The 19308-nt window shown below is 43.5% G+C and overlaps 1 protein-coding gene and 1 long non-coding RNA gene across 3 annotated transcripts in view; one reads left to right on the plus strand and one right to left on the minus strand.

The window, feature by feature from the left end:
- Positions 1–229: 229 nt before the first annotated feature.
- Positions 230–19308, minus strand: part of TMEM104 (transmembrane protein 104) — a 77256-nt gene continuing 58177 nt past the window's right edge. Inside the window, exons 10-11 of one of the 2 annotated variants that reach the window (XM_083598216.1) lie at positions 3523–5704; positions 230–3159 (exon numbers count right to left, since the gene is read on the minus strand). In XM_083598216.1, the coding sequence (XP_083454342.1) occupies positions 4944–5704 (761 nt within the window). In that variant the 3' untranslated portion in view covers positions 230–3159; positions 3523–4943. The remainder of the gene's footprint in view (positions 3160–3522; positions 5705–19308) is intronic. The other variant, XM_083598217.1, reaches the window with a different exon arrangement.
- Positions 9349–14756, plus strand: LOC310755466. Its single transcript, XR_014544377.1, has 2 exons — positions 9349–9513; positions 14101–14756. It is a non-coding gene; the product is annotated as an uncharacterized lncRNA (long non-coding RNA).

A 19308-nucleotide genomic window follows, 5' to 3' on the forward strand; every position in this document is an offset into this window, starting at 1 on the left:
GGTACAGCTGTTTTAATTGACTTTTCGGAGAACACCTAGTGCTACAGGAAGCAGGAGGCTAATACGGAGGGACAAGAGAAGACAAGGATTACTCCAAGAGCTGCTGCCAGCACGGATGCCCCCCTGGATGCCCCCCTCCCCTTTGCTACTTCTGCCAACTGATCCGTCAACAGAAACTAATTCAAGATACACTGCCTTAATGTATGCAGGAAAAGGCCAAACCACAACAGATGCATAATCTGCATTTATTTCTTTATGCCTTTCTGAAAAATAATTACATACAGGGACAAGCTGAGGACACAGAGCAGCAAAGTGCCATAGTGAAGAATTGTTACATTTTAATAGGCAATTAAAAATATTGTCTCACGTTAAACCAGATGGGAGAAGGTATCAGCCACTGCATCATATTCAGCCAGGTTGAGCCCTGGATTCATAGAATCGTAGTGTTGGAAGGGATCCCAAGGGTCCTCTAGTCTAACCCCGAGATGCAGAAATATCAGCTAAAGCATCCATGACAGATGGCCATGCAACCTCTGCTTAAAAACCTCCAAGGAATGAGAGATTCTACCACCATCCCATCCCTTGGGGTTCTTGTAATAGTGCCAGTAAAATAAACACACACACAAACATACATTTTATCCATCTTGGTCAACCTCAATCTCTCTCATGTTTTAAGGCAAATTGTGATACTAGCATCAAACTTTTCCTCCTCTTGTAGGGCTTTCACCATTAATTGAGGTAGACACCTCCACTGCTCACATACTGAAGGCACCTGGGAAGGTACATCAATACAAATCCATCAGAAAACAGGAAAGGAAGTTCTTCAAGGTGAGAGAGGAATGGAAGGTACTACTGCCAAGCCATTTCAAAAGTGCTCTTCCTATTCATGCAGAGAGAAAAGTCATCCCTGACTGTCAAGTTTCTTTTGAAATCAAAGGAAATTTCACATTTTATAACCTTTGGAGCAACATAAAAGGAGAAAAGATATAATCTAAGCCAAAAGGGCACATAATGCCACATGGGATTTAGATAAAAGGGGAAGGGAGAAATCCCAAACGACAACGTATAGCTGAGGTGGTGGGGATGGGGAGGCTGTCCAAAGGACACATTTCTTGTGCAATACAGGCAATTAGCATAATTGTGCTTTGTAGTACACCTTTGACAAGATGGAAAACAGAACTGCTAAAGTAGCAGAAGTCCCAGACTAGGCTTGCTGTTTGGCTGTAACCTTAGCAATTTGTCCAGCTTCAGCTTTCTGTGAAACCCAGTGCTTTCTGTTCTTCTGAGATGGCTCGTGGAGAAAACGAAAAGGTGTGTCAGAAGAGAAGAAACCTCTTTGAAGATTGCCGGTGAAGATGTGCATTAAGTGACCCATATTATCTTGAGAGTCAAAAGCACAGAAAAATTCAGTGACCGCTCCATGGGACTGAAGTAGACACAGTGCTTGCGTTATTCAGCACCTTCTGTATTGTTGGCATCCGTCTATCTCAAGAGGCAATGGGTCTCTCTTGGGGTGAAATCAAACCACCTGCTGCTGCTGCAGAGAACCATAACTCATAACTGCTGCCTCCCATATTGTTTTAGCTGCAGTAACAGCACCAGTGTCCTCCCGGGGGGGGGGGGCAAGCCTGGGCAGTGTGTATGAAGGTCCCAGGCTGCCCCCGCTCGGCCTCACTGATGTGGTCCAAAGGAAAGCAGAGCAATATGTTTGGCACCAGCTTGGCTGCAGGGGTTGCTGGAGGGAGGCATACAAGATGTCATCCAACAGCCTTAGGGACTCCACTTCAGATTTGTGTAGGGTTTCCTCTTTAGGCTTGTCTTCTCCCGAAGATGTCCTGCACTGCAGCAGCTAAGCACATTCTACAGCCAGCCAAAGATGAGATTGCCACAATGCAATTTCCATACATTTATAGGTCATTTCTCAGGTACATCTATTCTGCTGCTAAAATGCCAGCAGTGATACTATCCTTGCCTGTCTCATATTGCACAAGGGCAGGCTTGGGCCTCCATGCGACAGCTCTGTTTTCTCACTTCCAGTCTGACAAGAGTCTTATAACAGTGATGGGAAAGAGTGACAGAAGGAAGCAGTTGTTAAACTTCTGAACCAATTGTGGCAGGACGGTTCCCATTTCAAATGGATTGTGCACATAGAATCTTAAAATCTGTAATTTTGTTTCCCCTCAACCTGGGCACTGTGTAATTCCTTACCAATTCACTCAGAGACAGTTCTCAGAAACCTGGTGTCAAAGGAGCAGCATCAGCTATCTGCAAGCTTTCAGGTTGTATAGGTGACTCTGATGCACCAGCAAGGACTGCCAAGTACAGCTTGAGATGAAGAAGAGAGGGATGTCATCAGGTTTTATTGTGCATGGAGCAAACTCCCCCTAGTCGGCAAACATAGCTTTATGCAACATATCAAGGACTTTTGTTATCTATGAATAGAGTTGCGTTACAAAATTTGCTGTGTTTGTTTTTAACACACCTTCCAACAATCTGTTTTTTTGCAGCAAAACCAATTTGATGTTGCTAATTATACTTGATAGTAATTTTGATTTATTTTTTTTAAAAAACCACTGAATTTCTTAACTCACTTTGATGAAATGTCAAATTTAATATCACAGCTACACCAGGACGGAAAAGGCAAGCATAATCCGGGGGTTTGGAAGATGAAATTTAATAACAGAAAAAGCAGTTCAAACATATTTGAAGTGAAAAGAGTTGGAATTTCCCTCATATTAAAACCTTTGTGACCCATGACCCCTTCTAAGCTCTGCAATCTCCTAAATGCTTTTTGTGATTTCATCACAGAATGATGGTCAGTACTCCTTGTCGGCAAAGGTCCTACAGTCCGAACTACATGCAATCAGGAGCAGACCTGTGTCTTTAAATACAGACCTTTCCCCATCATGTATAAAGCAGGGAGGTGGAGGATGAGAATAATTTAAAGAGCAAAAGGGATGTGCAGGTGAAGAGAGAAGCTTCCCTGCAGATTTCCCCACCAGGAGTCTCTCTCTCACACTGACTTACTTCTGATATAGCAGCCTGGCCAAGGGAAAAGTGACATTAGGGGACAGAGTACGGGGAATAAGGCACAGGCAAGGGAAGAGTTAATAGCCCCCCTTCCTATCTGCATTTCCTTTATGTTTAGCATAAGACCCCCTCACAAGAGACGCGGGTGGCGCTGTGGGTTAAACCACAGAGCCTAGGACTTGCCGATCAGAAGGCCGGCGGTTCGAATCCCCGCGACGGGGTAAGCTCCCGTTGCTCGGTCCCTGCTCCTGCCAACCTAGCAGTTCGAAAGCACGTCAAAGCACAAGTAGATAAATAAGTACCACTCCGGCAGGAAGGTAAATGGCGTTTCCGTGCGCTGCTCTGGTTCGCCAGAAGCGGCTTAGTCCTGCTGGCCACATGACCTGGAAGCTGTACGCCGGCTCCCTCAGCCAATAAAGCGAGATGAGCGCCGCAACCCCAGAGTTGGTCACGACTGGACCTAATGGTCAGGGGTCCATTTACCTTTAAGACCCCCTCACACACATCTCTTAGATTTACCTGTGGCAGACACAGGTTTCAAGGCACAGTACTAGTCAGATGTAGCTTGAATTTACATAAACTGAAAATGAGGTCATGTTGAAGGCAAAGTGGTGGGAACCTTAAAAAAAACAACCATGAACCTGGGATGAGGTGGGAGGTTAATTTTTAGTGAGCGGGAGTGAATTCTCTTGGCAATTTAGTGTGCTTTAGGGAGTAATGATTGCCTTTATATTCAAACAGAAAACAATGGCTGCATGAATGTCTCTTGCTTTAGCTTCCACTCATGATTTTATTCTCTCTGGTAACACTTACTCATACGATTTCTTCATAAAGACGCGGTTAGGTGCTGCCCTCCACATCTGGCAACACACAGGTGAGGTGCTAGGAAATGAGAACTGTGCTTCTTTTACATGTTACCCATGTAGCAAGTAATTAGCACCTTCGTGCCTGCAATGGAGAGTGCTGCAGTCAGGGCCTGCCCTGCTGCCTCAGGACTGGTGTGAAACAGAGGACCACGGTGATGCTGAAGCGACTCAGCAGCAAAAAAGAACTGTGGAAACAGGCTTTCCCTTCAATGCTTCATGAAATAAGGCTTTGGTGGTACCCACCCAGACTTAACTGCAACCTCCTTTTCACCCTCTGCATAGAATCAAGTATGGAGGGGATTGGGCATTACATACAGAAAACAGAAAAGCGGACAGAAGCAAAATGCTCACCAGATGAAAAGCATTCATTTAAATCCACAGTAACATCTATGCATCTGATCCCACATTACATGCAGCAAGGCAGATGTGTGCTGGAAAGACTGTAACAGAAATGGAGGAAACAACAGTAGTATTGGAGTGGGAAGAATCTACCCCTGGGCATTTTCTCCCTCATTTTTTTCAGTGTAGGCTGACCCCACGCCATGGAACATTTCAATGAAATCTGATTCAACTAGTTGTGTCCATCTTTCTCTTGATTCTTCCCTGTTAGTTGAGGAAAAAGGAGAGTCACCTCAGGGGACATGAGAATGATAAGGAATCATTGCTTGCTTTCATTGGCTGCTTGCTTGACTGGTTTCAGCAAGGCTCACCCCTCCATCACTCTTGAGGGAGAGATGCATATCTGACAGCCTCTGACATATCATAGGACAAGAGAGGAAGACAGTTTGTATGGGAATCTGTGATCAAGGCAAATATAGAGAGATGCTGTGTGACCACAGCAGCCTGGTGGAGTGATCACACTCAAAGCTTTATACTTTGAAGGGGAAAATCTGAATTAAGAACGGAACCGGACAAGCAGCACTGCACCCAAAATTGATAAAGTGAGCATCTAGCTCAAGACGGTATTTTTAGGAGGTGCAAGATCAGAAGGAGAAGTCTCAGAAGTCACCTCCAGTTTCTTTGATAACAAACAGCATCGTTCCATCATTAGAGCTTAGTTTCACTCAATATGATATTTGCAGTCACAAACAGAAAGCAAAAAAGTCCCCAGAGTAGGACAAACCCAATCCAGAATGTGTGCCGGAAAGGGGACAAATGTTTATTGAGCGTGCCATTTCCAAAGATCAGCTGAGTGTCTTTTCGGCTGCAATATGCTAAGAAAGCAGGGATGATATACTGGATCCCATTCCCAGCATAGGCTCCAGTAATGCCCACCAAGGACTCTAAATCGTGGGTGCAGAAAGCCACGATAATGGGGGGAATGAGTGTGATGACTGGGAAAAAAATCCTATCTACTACCCACGGGTAGGTTCCCCCTTCCCGGTGGAAGAGCGTCTTCCAATTGTTCCTCAGAGTCACGGCAATTATAGGAAAGTTGGTGCTGATGGTGAAGACAGGAAAGAGGCCCAGGAAGTAGCGGATAACGGCGATATTGACAATGTCACAGCTGGTGAAGTTGAGCGTATACATATCCATGAGAGTCCCGTTCTTGAAGCAGTAGATAGCAGTGAAGGACAAGAGGCTGTAGAAACCCAGGATTAAGGTGTAATCCAGCAGGACCAACTTGTTAACGTGTTTCTTCTTGGAGATGGGAGTGATGAGAGATGGCAGCGAGTGCTGGCACATGAAGGAATAAACGCACACCCCAAAGAGATTGCGGATCCCTGAGAGTTGCGCTAAAGGAGGGTGACCTTCCCCTTTCCCTTTGGAAATCCGGAGAAGGGCTATAATTATCATGACGACAAATGCTGGAAGACAAGGGGTGGGGAAGGAGAGAGAAAAGGAACATGTTGAAGTCAGAGCAGAAGCTATGCACACAAAAATATATATTTCCTCCTCTAATCTCTGTGCTGAAATCACTACAGTGCAAGTGATAAGGGGACGACGACACATGCTTCCCTGGAGAAAGCGGTGCTGCATACAAAGAAAAGATCTACAAGGAGATAAATACGTGTGTTCAGCACCAGGCTGTACACTGTGGGTGGGGACTCCAATACAAAAGTACAGTTGGCTATCTTTGAAACAGGGTTATCCAGCAATCACACTTTCTCTCAGGGGCATCTGCCTCATAGGAAATGGATTTGACCCATCACAGCTGCTGCTTGAGTCCTCAAAGAAATATAAAATAAAACTGTTGTCTTTGAACTCAACACCTTCTCTTTACCCCAGGGTCCCCAGTCTCGTTCATGTTAGTAAAAGTGCACTGAAGACATTTCCTAGCATGAGCATGTACCACTTTGGCGGAAAGGGCATTTGAAAGATTGCTTCTGGGCAGCACAGGAGCGCACAAGAGACAATGCTCATGCCCTTTGGTTTTCACAGCATTTGTTTGAGGAGAGTGGGACTGTATTTTACATAAATGACACAGACAGGAATATTTGCAACTGGCTTATATTTAAATTTAGGGTATTTGTAAAGAACACATTGACATTGTTCTGCATAAGAAACAGCCAAACAAGCTGCCTGGGACTAATCTCAATTGGGAGAAGGTCTAACAGGGACTGAAAAGAAAGCACTGAAAATTGGAGTTGAAATGCAGGCATAAAGCACACACTTACTTGACATTTACTACAACAGCAACATATAATGCTGTTTATTTGCTTGCTGAAAGAAGATTTGCTGGGGCAAGGCAAAGCAGGTCTAATGTCATATATTAAACGTTAGTGATAGTAACAAAAATAGTTTTACTGAGCTAAAATAAAGAATAAATAGGGCCCTCAGATGTGCTTGAACAGGAAGTTGAGCAGTATGATGAAGGGCACAAGGACCTTCAGTTTGAAGATTTGTTCCTTGACCACTGGGCACTCCATTCAGCTCCATTATGTTTTCTAAAACTCTAATGAATTAGCTAATAGGAGTGTGGGATCTTCTTCTCAATCAACTTGGTCCAAATATGCCCCACCCCTTCTCAGTGACATTGTGACTGATCCATTAGAGCAATTAGTGTGCTGCCCACCAATTTCAGTCTGCCCTTAGCCGCCACCACCTTAAGCCTGTCTTCTTTCTTGGCTCCAGTCTAGGGGGTGGTCCTAGCTGCTGGCTGCCTCCTCCATCTCAGAGTTGCCTTTGCAGAACTTTGTAGGAAGGAGGTTAGGGACAAATCTTAGTTTGCTTTACCTGTCTTTGGCTCTGCTATACCTACTGTTGTTCTCCCTGACTTCCACCCTACCAATCTTAATGGGCACCAGCAGCCACTGCTGTTTAGTAAATTTCTGCTTAAGTTTCATTTCTGTTAAATTATTTTTCCTCTCCAATCTCCATTTCTTATGCTGACCTTTTGAGCCTTGCGATCATAACAGCCTCTAAAACAGAAAGCAACCATTTTACAAACCCAAACCTGAAGTGGCTGAAAAAAATTAGTTCATTCATTAGGCCTTCATCATTTTGATTGCGAACTTTCTTCTTGTGTAGGTTACAGCCCTTCATGATAGTGTTCCAGAGGAGGGGCACCATTGGAGGAGGAGGGGGCCAAGTCCCCCCCCAATTTTCAAGGAGGGGGCCAGGAAACCTCTAAATTCCATGGTGACCGTGTGCACACCATGTACATATGCTGCACGACATGCTGACATCACTTGCACATGCTGCTCACAACACGTCAACATGTCGCATAGCATGTGGAAATGACTCAGCAAGTCGCACGGAAGATGCACATGGTGGGCAGCACCAGCCCCCTCAATCACGGGGGCAAGCTGGCATGCTTGTTCCAGAGACTGGCCATTTTGTGCTTGAAAGGGGAACGTCTCCTGCTCCCTGCCTCAACTTGGTGTATTCAGTGGGGAGAGTGGCTGCTTAGGATAACAAATGGGCCAAGATGGGCTGTTTTGGCATTTGTACAAACTGTCTTTAGCTGTGGCTGAGAAACAGAAGCCCCAAACCAATTAATCAGATACTGTAACACAGAGAATGCTAATACACACTTCCACTGCACAGAACATTTAAAGCCATTTAAAAAGACGGACTTTGACAGCACAGCAACCAAGAGAGGAGACACAGGGACTAAAAACTAGGGTGACTACCAGAAAACACCCAATTAACTAGCCACTCACAAGAACCCAGCTAAATCCAGATTTTACAGCAATGCTTGGGCTTATGGGACAAATGCTAGGGGGCTCTTAATTAAATCGACAAGCTGCACATTCTGAAAGGCCCTATAACAGTAGATACAAAAAGGAAGACAGTCCCCCTGTAAATTGAGTAGCGACTTATATTGCCTATGAGTATTATGGAATCAAACCTAAGATACAATATTTAGTAAATTCAAGTGCACTTTTAGTCATGTGCTCCCTCCATTGTAGCTGCCTATGCAGAACCACAAGATCACTCATTGTACCAGGGGCACATATGCTTCCCAGCATCCAGCGTAACTCTATCTATATAAAAGGGGTCAACTGTCATGAAAAGCAGGCCTAACATGTCAAAGCCTATTTTGTTTTCCAGTTCATCATTTGAATACTGACATGCTCACAGAAAAATCTTATAGACAATATATTTCAAGGACTCCACTTTTTTATACCCAAAGCAACAAGAACTGAGCAATTTTTACAGGTTGCTATCATCCTACCATCATTGCTTGGTGACCACCATTAAGTGTCTGGACAGTCCTCATAAAGAGAAGCTTCTTTGCGGCAAAGCATCACCAGATTTTTCAAGGATCTGCTTTCATCAGACCACACCTGGAATATTATATCCAGTTCTAGGCACCACAAATTAAAAAGGATATTGACAAGTTGGAATGTGTGCAGAGGAGAGCAACCAAGATTATCAAGGGTCTGGAAACCAAGCCTTATGAGGAACGGTCGATGGAGCTGGGTATATTTAACATGGAAAAGAGGAGACTGAGAAGACATATGCTAGCCATCTTCAAATATCTCAAGGTCCGTCACATGGAAGACTGAAAAGAAGTTGAGATTGAGATTATCAATACTATAAAGAGAAATTAGGAACCTTGAATAAATAGTGTTTTACATATATAATAAAAGATAGATCAAAGGGTGGAATTTTAAGGCATGAGGGCCTTCCAGTTACAAGTCTATCTCTATCCACTGGACCAGACAGGCTTTCAGTGCATATTACTATCATGATGAGGTGGAGGAGGAGGATTAAATTTCTATACTGCCCTTCCTCCAAGGATCACAGAGCAATTTAAAATATAAAAACACATAACATAGTAACAATCAAAAATAACCGCCATGAGATGTTCTGTACAGCAGAAGCTGTTAGAAACCATTTGCCACCTCTTTGTTTACTGGAGAATTTCCTTTAATTATCTGTCTTGAAGACACACAAAAAGGGGGGGAGGGGGAGAACCAAAGATTCATTATAAAGCAGCTGGAACTGCTCCTTATAAGTATCTTCTATCAATGACAAATACAGAAAAACTACAAACCACCACAGCAAAGGTACAAAGCCCTTCAAGTCATCTAGAACCTGCCCAAGGACACCAAATATTCTCAACAGAGTTTAAGAGAATTGTGAGCTCGGACATTCTGACAGGAACAAAGGAACAAGAGAGCAGGAGTGACATGGAAGAGACAGCTCTCAAGAAAGAACAAGCAAGGCAGGTTATTCTTCTCAGAAAAAGCAAGCAGAAGATATCCAGATCTTTCTCTTTGGGGAAAATAATTTGACTTGTGGTGTCCAGTCCTGTATCTCTGCCATAGCTTAACTATATTTAACTGCAAGACCTCTGCACCTCTTCCCCTGCAGAGAGAGAAGCAGTAAATCTCTACTATCTCTGCTCAATCAAGGGTGAAGATCTGACCTATTTCCTTGCCAAGTTCCCTTATCAGGTACAGGCTGCTCATTTAACCCATTCTTTTCCACACCAGAAGCAGCATGTACTTTAAGGAATGCAAGCCACTCTTAGTATTTATTCATTCATGTGTGTCCTGTTCTTCAGCCCAGTGTCTCAGAGAGCTCATACAAAATCAACCTGCAAGAAAACAGTCCTTGCCCACAAGCTAACAAAACAGTGCTCGCCAACCGGGGGCCATATGCCTCCCTGGGGGCCCCCATGATATTCCAAGGGGGCCACAGGCAGAAATTGGATAAATGGGGGGCCACAGCATGAGACTAGGGAGCTACAGAGGGAAGTGAGAAGCGAAAAAAATAGAGAAGTGACTGAGAAAAGAAAACAAAGATGTAGAGTGAACAGAGAAGTGACTGTGCTTCCCAATGGATGGAGCACCACGCACACTCTGCGGCAACATTGCTTCCGTTTCCTTCTCCCTCCCATTTCCGCACACCAATGCTGTGCGGCTGCAGCAGTGCTAAGTGTGCGGGGTGCTGTCTCTTCATGCATTCATGCAAGTATTACTGCACAAAGAGATACGTTGCTGAATGCAAGAGTTACTCGGCCTCACGCGAAATCACCTTTATATAATGGACAGAGGTGATCTTTGGTTATTCCTCACAGCAATAGAGGAATATAAAAAAGCTTGTTTCTGGTCATCAAGCCCAATGGTAACACTGATCGAGAAATACTTACATTTTTTAATGTAATTCTTTTTGTATAAATGATAAGAATTATAAATAAAATGTGTTCTATTTACAAACAAAACATTTAAATAGGAAGGAGCTGACCTTTCAGCGAAGTTATCGGCATGAACCCCATAGACTTTCCCACACCCACACTTTCCGGACTCTTGAATTTAATGCCTTTTATGTCAGCTGGTATGTCTCTGCATACTCCACTAATGAAAACAGGTAGCTGCTTGCTAGTCAGGGGGACCCTGCAAGGGCACATTTTTTCATTTCAAACCTGCTTCAGGAGTCAGTCCAACATGCCATCCCTGTGCCGCACAGGGTGTGGTGGTTTTCCAAGTCAGAGTCCAACAGGTCCACAAACATCAAGTCATGGTGGAATAAGAGCTTGGCTATTTCTCCTTTCTGAACCGGCAAGTGCTTTAAGGGTAGCCTACACTGCGAAAAGCTGACCTGATTTTGCCTTCCTGTAGAGAACTAATCCTGTGAATTGGTCGATTTCTCTCACCCTTTTAAAAAAAGCAAGTTATTTTTGTGACGAAAGTGCAAGGCCTGGTCTGCTGACTACTGAATTCAGTGAAATGACCTCTTCTTCCCATCCCACACTGGATATTTAAGGAGTATCATCTTACTTTCTGGGTAAGATGATGGGTACTTTTGAAATTCAGGCACCTTCTCCATTATGGAAGATTGTAACGTTGCAAAGCTATCAATAGTTATGCAACACTTACATATACGGATTGTCCTTTATGAGAACAGTACCAGCACTTGGAATAATAGGTTCTTTTTCCTTTTTCAGCAGAGATCTGATCTGCCTTCCTAAATCATACCCTTTCAGCCGAGTTTCTTATTTTGAAGTACATGGAATTTTTTCAATGCACATTGCACAAAGATCTGGTGAAGTTCAACACTCCAAAGCTATCCTGGCAGATCTATTTTCCCAGTCAAGGGGATATAGGAGGACATCCCTTTCCCTTGTGCTGCTGGAACTGTACAGCTAAACATTCACAGGCTAGATTTATCTTCCTGTCCCTATGTGGCAGCAAGATGAAGACAAAGCTCCAAAACCCAGTTATGTCCAGCGATAAATCAAAACGAAGAGAGGGTGATAGTCTGTAACAGATAGCTCCTGATAGACCAGGAGGGAAGCTGGGTTTTGTGGCCATATGTGAAGCTCCATGCATCTGTATTCATGTAACGAAGGCAATGAGGATGAATACAACTCAAATGCTCTGGTAGTCTAAAGCAGAAGGGGAACCTCAGACCTGGAAGCCCTCCAGGTCTCTCTTATCTGGCTTCTGGGTTTCTCAAGGCCACACCTCACCAGCCCTGTTTTATACCTTCCTTGAGTGTTTTCCTGGTTGAAATGCTGAAGCTTTGATCATGTTTCTTGCCTGCCTGGATAGAGATGGTGTGTGCGCTTACCAGCCTACTATACAAAGGTAATGTTCAAATTAATTGCTCCGTCCACTTCTGTCTCTGGTCATTATCTGCCACTGCGGCTCCTAGAAGGGAATATGGCCCGTAGGCTGAAAGGGGTTCCACATTCCTGCTCTAAGCAATGTCCTTTATTCCAGCATTGGCTTTCCCAGCTACTCAGCTCCTGCTCAAATAAAGGTCTCTTACAGCTAAAGAACATCAGTGGCCAAGTTTACCCTTTCCACAGAGATACCAGAGACACGCACAATGTGCCAGAAATGGAGACATCTGATAAAGGAGAATAAGAAGCAAAGGCAAAATATGTGGTAGTCAAACCTGTTAAAATTATAATATGGTTTTATTATTGTCACTATTTACTAAAAAACATAAATCCCCCAATGCACAGCCCACTTAGCACTATTTACAGCTGCAAAATGAAAAATAAAGCAATACTACCCCCATCTATTTAGGCTCATTTACCATTACTTAATTCGTTCCAGAGGTCCATTCTTAACCCGAAACTGTTCTTAACCTGAAGCATCACTTTAGCTAATGGGGCCTCCCACTGCTGCTGCGCCCCCAGAGCATGATTTCTGTTCTTATCCTGAAGCAAAGTTCTTAACCCGAGGTACTATTTCTGGGTTAGCGGAGTCTGTAACCTGAAGCGTATGTAACCTGAAGGGTATGTAACCCGAGGTACCACTGTATTTAGAAAAGTGAGTGTAAGAAGCCAGGTTTTGTGAAAACAAGGGCTGTTCAAATTTTCTCTGGAACTACACATGGCTCCTGGATAGTTGAGGACAGGCCCTCATGAGGCATTTGTGGAAACACAGGAGAGAAAAAGCAGTGGAGGTGATGAATGGAGAGAAACCACATAAGGCAAAAGATAGGGAATGAGGATTATGTGTTACTTTTAAAGATAGCTCTTCTTCCTAAGAGCTCAGATTGGTAGTTTAGTCTCACATCCCTGTGTGGTGGTGGCTTAGTCACAGAAAATGTGATTTGCCCAGTGAGCTGCAGTACTGGGAGTCCTACTTCAAGCATTGGAATCCCTAACCTATTCATACATAAGCCACATGAACATAACCAACCTTTGATATGGATAACAAAGGATGTTGTGTTGTGCTACTTTTTAAAGAACTAAAATAGATCCTGGTGCAATTCTGCAAATGGAAATAACAGGATGGTTATTTCCATTCCCTATTCTCTCACTGGCAAACACATTCTGTAATGATCAAGACTTTAGTATCATGCACTGATGCATAATGGCAGGATCATGTTGAGTCAACTTATATAACAAATTTACACATGTTTTACTGAAGTATTAACACATTCTGTGCCACATGTAAAAGCGTTGAGGGGGTCTCAAACCAAGGTTTCCAACAGTCAGTGTTCCAATGCCTTTTACTCCTTCATCCTCAACAACTCTGAAGTCAAAGCTAGTGTCTTACTGCCTGAGCCAGCTGCCACTCCTGCCTTGGGTTCTGAATTTTTGTTAATGAAAATGTTGGTAAGCTGGAGTCATGAAGGATCTGGTATATGCTGGCAAGCAGCTTTGTCTTGCTTGCTTGCAACCTACCCAGTCACAGAGAAAGGGAGGGTGAAAAGCAGCACCACCGCTGCTGATACCTATACCTAAAAAACAAAAAATAGACAGGCCAAAGAGAAGAGTGAAGAACCAGGAGTGGAAATGGAGTGACCGGGGGGGGGGGGGAGGCATTGGAAGACCCTCTCAGAACTGGTGGTGCCTCCAATAATGTCAACTGTCTCTCCAAGTCAATTAGGTCCCACCAAGCCCCCAAAAGCCCTTGCAGACTTGTCAGTACAAGCTGCCTGTCTAGGCCTCTGGTCTCCTGATCATAACTTGTTTGCCTTTGGCCCTTCAACCCCTGGAATTCTTCTTTCTGCCTGGCTCAAACTCCACATTTGCCTCAGACCCTACTATCCTTGATCTGATGCCTGAGACAAAGCCCATCTGCAGCCCACCTCAGAGTCGGGGAAAGGCCCGACACATACTATTATTAAATATGACGTCTTCATGTAGTTGTTTTTTTAAAAAAGGAGCTACAAAGAAGTCACAGTCTAAGGTAGTAGTCAGGAAAAGAAAGCCATGGTTTCCTGCTCAAGGTGCTCTAAAAGCATGTTCTAAAAGAAGATTTGCCTGCACAGTATGACCAGGCTTGTAACACGAGAGCAGCAAGGAAGGCACATAATGTCTTTTTCTTCCCTGCCCCTCTCCTAGAACAAAGAGAAAATCTGAAGGGGAACTCAAGAGTGATGAGACTCCCTCTTGCAAGACCTGCTGTGAGGAAAACAAATGCTGTCTGCCCAACTTGACCCAGAAGATGTTGATTTTAGAGAAGTGGACAACTCTGCTACAGGGAACTGTTCTTCTGGCCAGATGTGGAATGAATATGTATGAGCCTATATCTAAACATTGGTACTTAGGGAAAGCCTGGAAGCCTGGGGATATTAAAAATTCCATTTGTGGCAGAAAGATAAGGACACGGATCTCCACAGGGAACACGGAAAAGTTAGTTTAGCCTTCCCAAGCTCATCAGGTATTGTTTGACAGAAAGTGTGAAGTTTTTCGGAATGAGTGCTCCTGTCACACATAAAGCAAGTGTAGGCCAACAGAGGCTTCAGACCACCAAGAAGAACTCAACATCAGGGACTGAAACGTTAAGTTTTTCTATGGAGTCTTGCACTGGTCACTACGAGATCATTCTGCCTTCAGGCTAATTGTTTGTTCTTATGCTGACAATTGCTGGAGGATGTTTATACTTTTGGGTTATCTGTCCTGGTTTGTGAAACCTCATTCAAAGCTATACCTAAATATCATCAAATGGCATTCCTATACAATTATGTTCCATTTTCATAAAAGTAATGTTCATGTTACTTGTGGAGCTAAAATGTGTTGGCTCTTGTTCTGCTGATCTGGAATCTAGCAGTTATTCTGGGCAATGTGACGATATCTAATTGTTTCAATGCTGACTTTCAGTTCTAAGCATTATTGGTCAAGCACATCAAGCAACGTTTCAGCAACTGTGGATAACTATGCTAGGTTATCTGCAAGGCAACCAAGTCAAGAGCAATTTTATATGACTGTATCTGCGACTGGAGTTAACTGTCAGGGGTCCTTTACCTTTACCTTTTTATATACACTCTCAGACAGAAACGGAAAAGGATCTTGTGGCACTTTAAGGACTAACACATTTGGTCCAGACTACAGTTCACATCATCAAGTGTTATCCTGACTTCCACACATGGTTGGTGAGGGAATTACCAACATTGAGGTCAGAGGGAAATGAAATGCAGAAAAGGACAGTGATAATTACATAATTTACTATGAATATCCACAAACCAGTTATTGATAACATAAACATATTGACACTACTAAGCTTTAATACGTGTCCTGTCCATAATCATTACTATTTATTTCCCTCCATCCTCATTGTTAACACTTCCCACCATCACCATGTGTATAAGTACCTCTAACTCTTTCCATGTGCCACAAAGCTCTTAGTTGGTTCTGCTGCAACAGAGTAATAAAAGACTAAAGGTAAAGGTAAAGGTACCCCTGCCCATACAAGCCAGTCGTGTCCGACTCTAGGGTTGTGTGCCCATCTCACTTAAGAGGCCGGGGGCCAGCGCTGTCCGGAGACACTTCCGGGTCACGTGGCCAGCGTGACGAAGCTGCTCTGGCGAGCTGGCACCAGCGCAGCACACGGAAACGCCGTTTACCTTCCCGCTAGAAAGCGGTCCCTATTTATCTACTTGCACTTAAGAGTGCTTTCGAACTGCTAGGTGGGCAGGAGCTGGGACCGAACGACGGGAGCTCACCCCGCCATGGGGATTCGAACCGCCGACCATGCAATCGGCAAGCCCTAGGCACTGAGGTTTTACCCACAGCGCCACCCACGTCCCTAATAAAAGACTACTACTCTGGAAATTCTTGGCCAGAACAGCTCTCTAATTGCATGCAACAGGAGATATACACAGAACAGGAGGTGTAAATTGAGGTCTCCCATTTCCCAGCAACTCAGTTATTCTACCTTCCCCAGAGCCATACATTCTTTAAGCTCAAAGCCTTGAGCAACACTGATCAAATGCCACTAGAAGGCATGAATGACACTTTCAGTTTTCACTTTTCCAAGTAATGCAGAGCAGATGAGAGCATGAAATTCCACCCCACCATCTTGACAGAATAGGAGGTGCCCATAGTCCATTCCTTCCCTCAATCCACTTAGAACTATTTGTTTAAGCAAGCACTGTGTCAAGAGTTTTGACACATTTCTGGCAGAGCTATCCATCAGTCCTAGCTGATGGCGTGACAGAACTTTCCTCCCAAAGCGGAGAATCAATATGCCAGCACATAATGATAATGAATCACCCTCTTGCAGTACATGCCTCTTGCTTTGTTCCTCACCGAAAAAGTATCAGGATAGACTCTTAGGAGGAGGAAGCACCAGGAGGAAAACAGGAGGAGGAAGAGGAGAGGATATTGCAGTCCCTCTGAAGGTGGGAAATGCCCTTAGGAGAGGCTTCAGGGGCAGATTCTTCCTCTCATGGTTGCACATGCTCCTAGACAGTTGTTGTCAAGATCCCTTAGTACAGTAGTACCTCGGGTTAAGTACTTAATTCGTTCCAGAGGTCCGTTCGTAACCTGAAACCGTTCTTAACCTGAAGCACCACTTTAGCTAATGGGGCCTCCTGTTGCCGCAGCGCCGCCAGAGCACGATTTCTGTTCTCATCCTGAAGCAAAGTTCTTAACCCAAGGTACTATTTCTAGGTTAGCAGAGTCTGTAACCTGAAGCGTATGTAACCTGAGGTACCACTGTATAAGCAAAGGCTTGCAAAATGTTAGGGTGATAGCCTAGAGACCCAGCAAAACACTGGCACTGAGAGGTTCTGAGGTAAGATTCAAGAGAAAACCAAACAGAGGGTAAATGATGGACAATACTGAAACACTAGTATTAGTCTAACACACCAAGATTAAAAAAGAAGTATCTTGTAAGCCACATTGATTTCAGTTCCCCTTAATTTCAAGTAATCATGTCTTTGATCAACTTTTTTAAAGTTTCCAGAAGGAACAGGAAAAACAATAGTCTTGTGGCACCTTAAAGACTGACAAATTCATTATGGTGCAACTTTCATGGAGTAGAGTTCACTTAATTTGATGCATGATTATGTTTTTTGTTTTAAGTTATTTAACAATTCTCCTGCAGGTGGCATCGTCGTCTTCTTCACATTTATTTGAGCCATAGGCTTCATTCTATGCAAGCTTTCATAAAATTTATTACATATTCCAGTACACAACAGTGGCAAGAATAACAAACTATAAGAACTGCAATGTCTGAAATACATCATTAATATATCACTCTTAGGAACAAGAACTCAACAGAAATGACAAAGAAGTTCAGAATGTGAGCAGGCTCTGGAAAAAAAGTGTCCCCAAAAGAGGACACAGGAGCAATGTGGAGGGTCAGCCTGTAAGGAGATAGAAGACCAAGCAAGATATAGGTAGGCATTATAGTCTTATAAAAAAAGACTGCAGGCACCTAGTCAGCAAAATGGGAATGCTGTTTTGCCTAATTTATTCTCATCTAGTAGACAGCAAAACTTCACAATCTGGGGGCACTAGCACAACTATGTACTTGCTACGTTGCTCAATTTCAACTAAATGTACTTTATGAAATTCACTTATGTCATCCCATGAGAAAAAGGATGATATCCCTCAAACTGAGTATGACAGAATACTGTGCATTTAGGTGGTAAAGATGTGAAAGTACTGGGAAAGGGCCCACACTGCTGTAGCAGCTAGAAATGTTTTTTAAGCTTAAGAACAAGGAACAAGGTGAAAGTTACTTTAAACAGCATAACTTTAAACTTTTTCCTACATTTATGCACCGTTTTGAGCTATGGCAATGCAGGTGCCCTGCCTCATTGTTGTTGCTTTAGTTTTCTGGCTACTGCTTAGAGGTAATTTTATAAGTACACTTCACAATGCCTTGCTCTGAGAAAGGCTCCTTGGGCCTTTCCTCAGGTGCTAGAGCAAGAGAGGAGGAGGGTGCGGGTGTTGGAGAGGCTCAGTGTGCAGCTGGGTGAATGGTAGTGGCAGAGGCAGCAATAATGAGAGTGGAGAAATATGAGAGTGGAGCAACAATGAGGCATGGGAGCAACAGTCCATGCTTGTTAACCTAACCACATTTGCCTGCTGCCTGAGACAATAGTTCAATGTGCCTCATTATAGCACCAGCTCTGCCAATGTATATTTGGACAGAACCTGGGCATGTCATGAACAAGATGTAAATCTTACATAACAAGAAAGCTTCTCGAATTTGGTGGGTCTAGTATCCAATGAAGCACCACAATTTCCTAGAACTGCCTGGGCAACAAAATACTCTACTACAGATATTAAGACATGTTGGGTTACTCCTCCTTTCTACCCTGGATGTAGCACGAAATTGAAATAAACAGTTGCTCTGAATGCCACAGCTAAACATAACTGAAGTGGCCCATGCAAATGGCACAACTTTCTCTTCCAGTCGGGGGGGGGGGGAACGCTCTTCTTAAACACTCATTTTATCTAGCAAGATCTTCAACAGCCAGATACAGCACTCTATATCATTCTTGATTTTTTTATCTGAAACTAACAAGGGACTAAGACTCAAAATGGCACCACTTTACCTCAACCCTCACCCCCAACAGACGGTGCTGAAAACTAGTTCTTCAGCAGATGTTTCACAAAGAGATGAGATTGTGGAGAAGCATGGTATTTCAACTTTGTCGTTGTAAATATATTTTCTTCTCCCTTCTAAGTGCATTATTTATCCACTATACAGCTGTTCTTGTCCTCCCTCAAAAGAAACAAAGAAAATGCACACGTACAAACTTGGTGAGATAAGGACGTCACTTGAATACCCTTAAAATAAACATGAAATGGCTTGTGGCTCAGAATTTTACCCATCCTACCTGTACAGTGTGTAAAAAAGACTCGAAAGAGCAAGAAGTCTGAATGAGCCTATTGTAAACTGTCACAGTAAGCTCAGCCTTTTATCAGAAGAAGAGTGCCTGTCTAGAGGGGAAGGATGCTGACATACTAATCTCACTGCAGGAGACTGGAAATAGCAAGAGTTTTTAAACCTCTGTACAAGCCGTGGCTCTAAAAAATTGAAGTATTCCCCCAGTCCCCTTTCCCAATTAGCAATTGTCAAATTTTAGGAGTGGGAACAAAACTAGTTCAGAGATGGAATCTCTGGATGAATTTACATTTTAATTTAAAAACAGCAGCAGGACAGCCATACTACTGTATGGAATTATGAATCTATGCAGCAGCTCAGAAAAAGAGGGTTCTTTTGTTTTGTTTTGGCTAATTGCTCATCTTAGAGAAGGCAAATGGTAACAGATGAACCACCACAGAAGAAAATCACATGCATTTTAGGTATTT

Source organism: Podarcis filfolensis, assembly GCF_964270895.1.
Source record: "Podarcis filfolensis genome assembly, chromosome: 2".
Classification (NCBI taxonomy): domain Eukaryota; kingdom Metazoa; phylum Chordata; class Lepidosauria; order Squamata; family Lacertidae; genus Podarcis; species Podarcis filfolensis.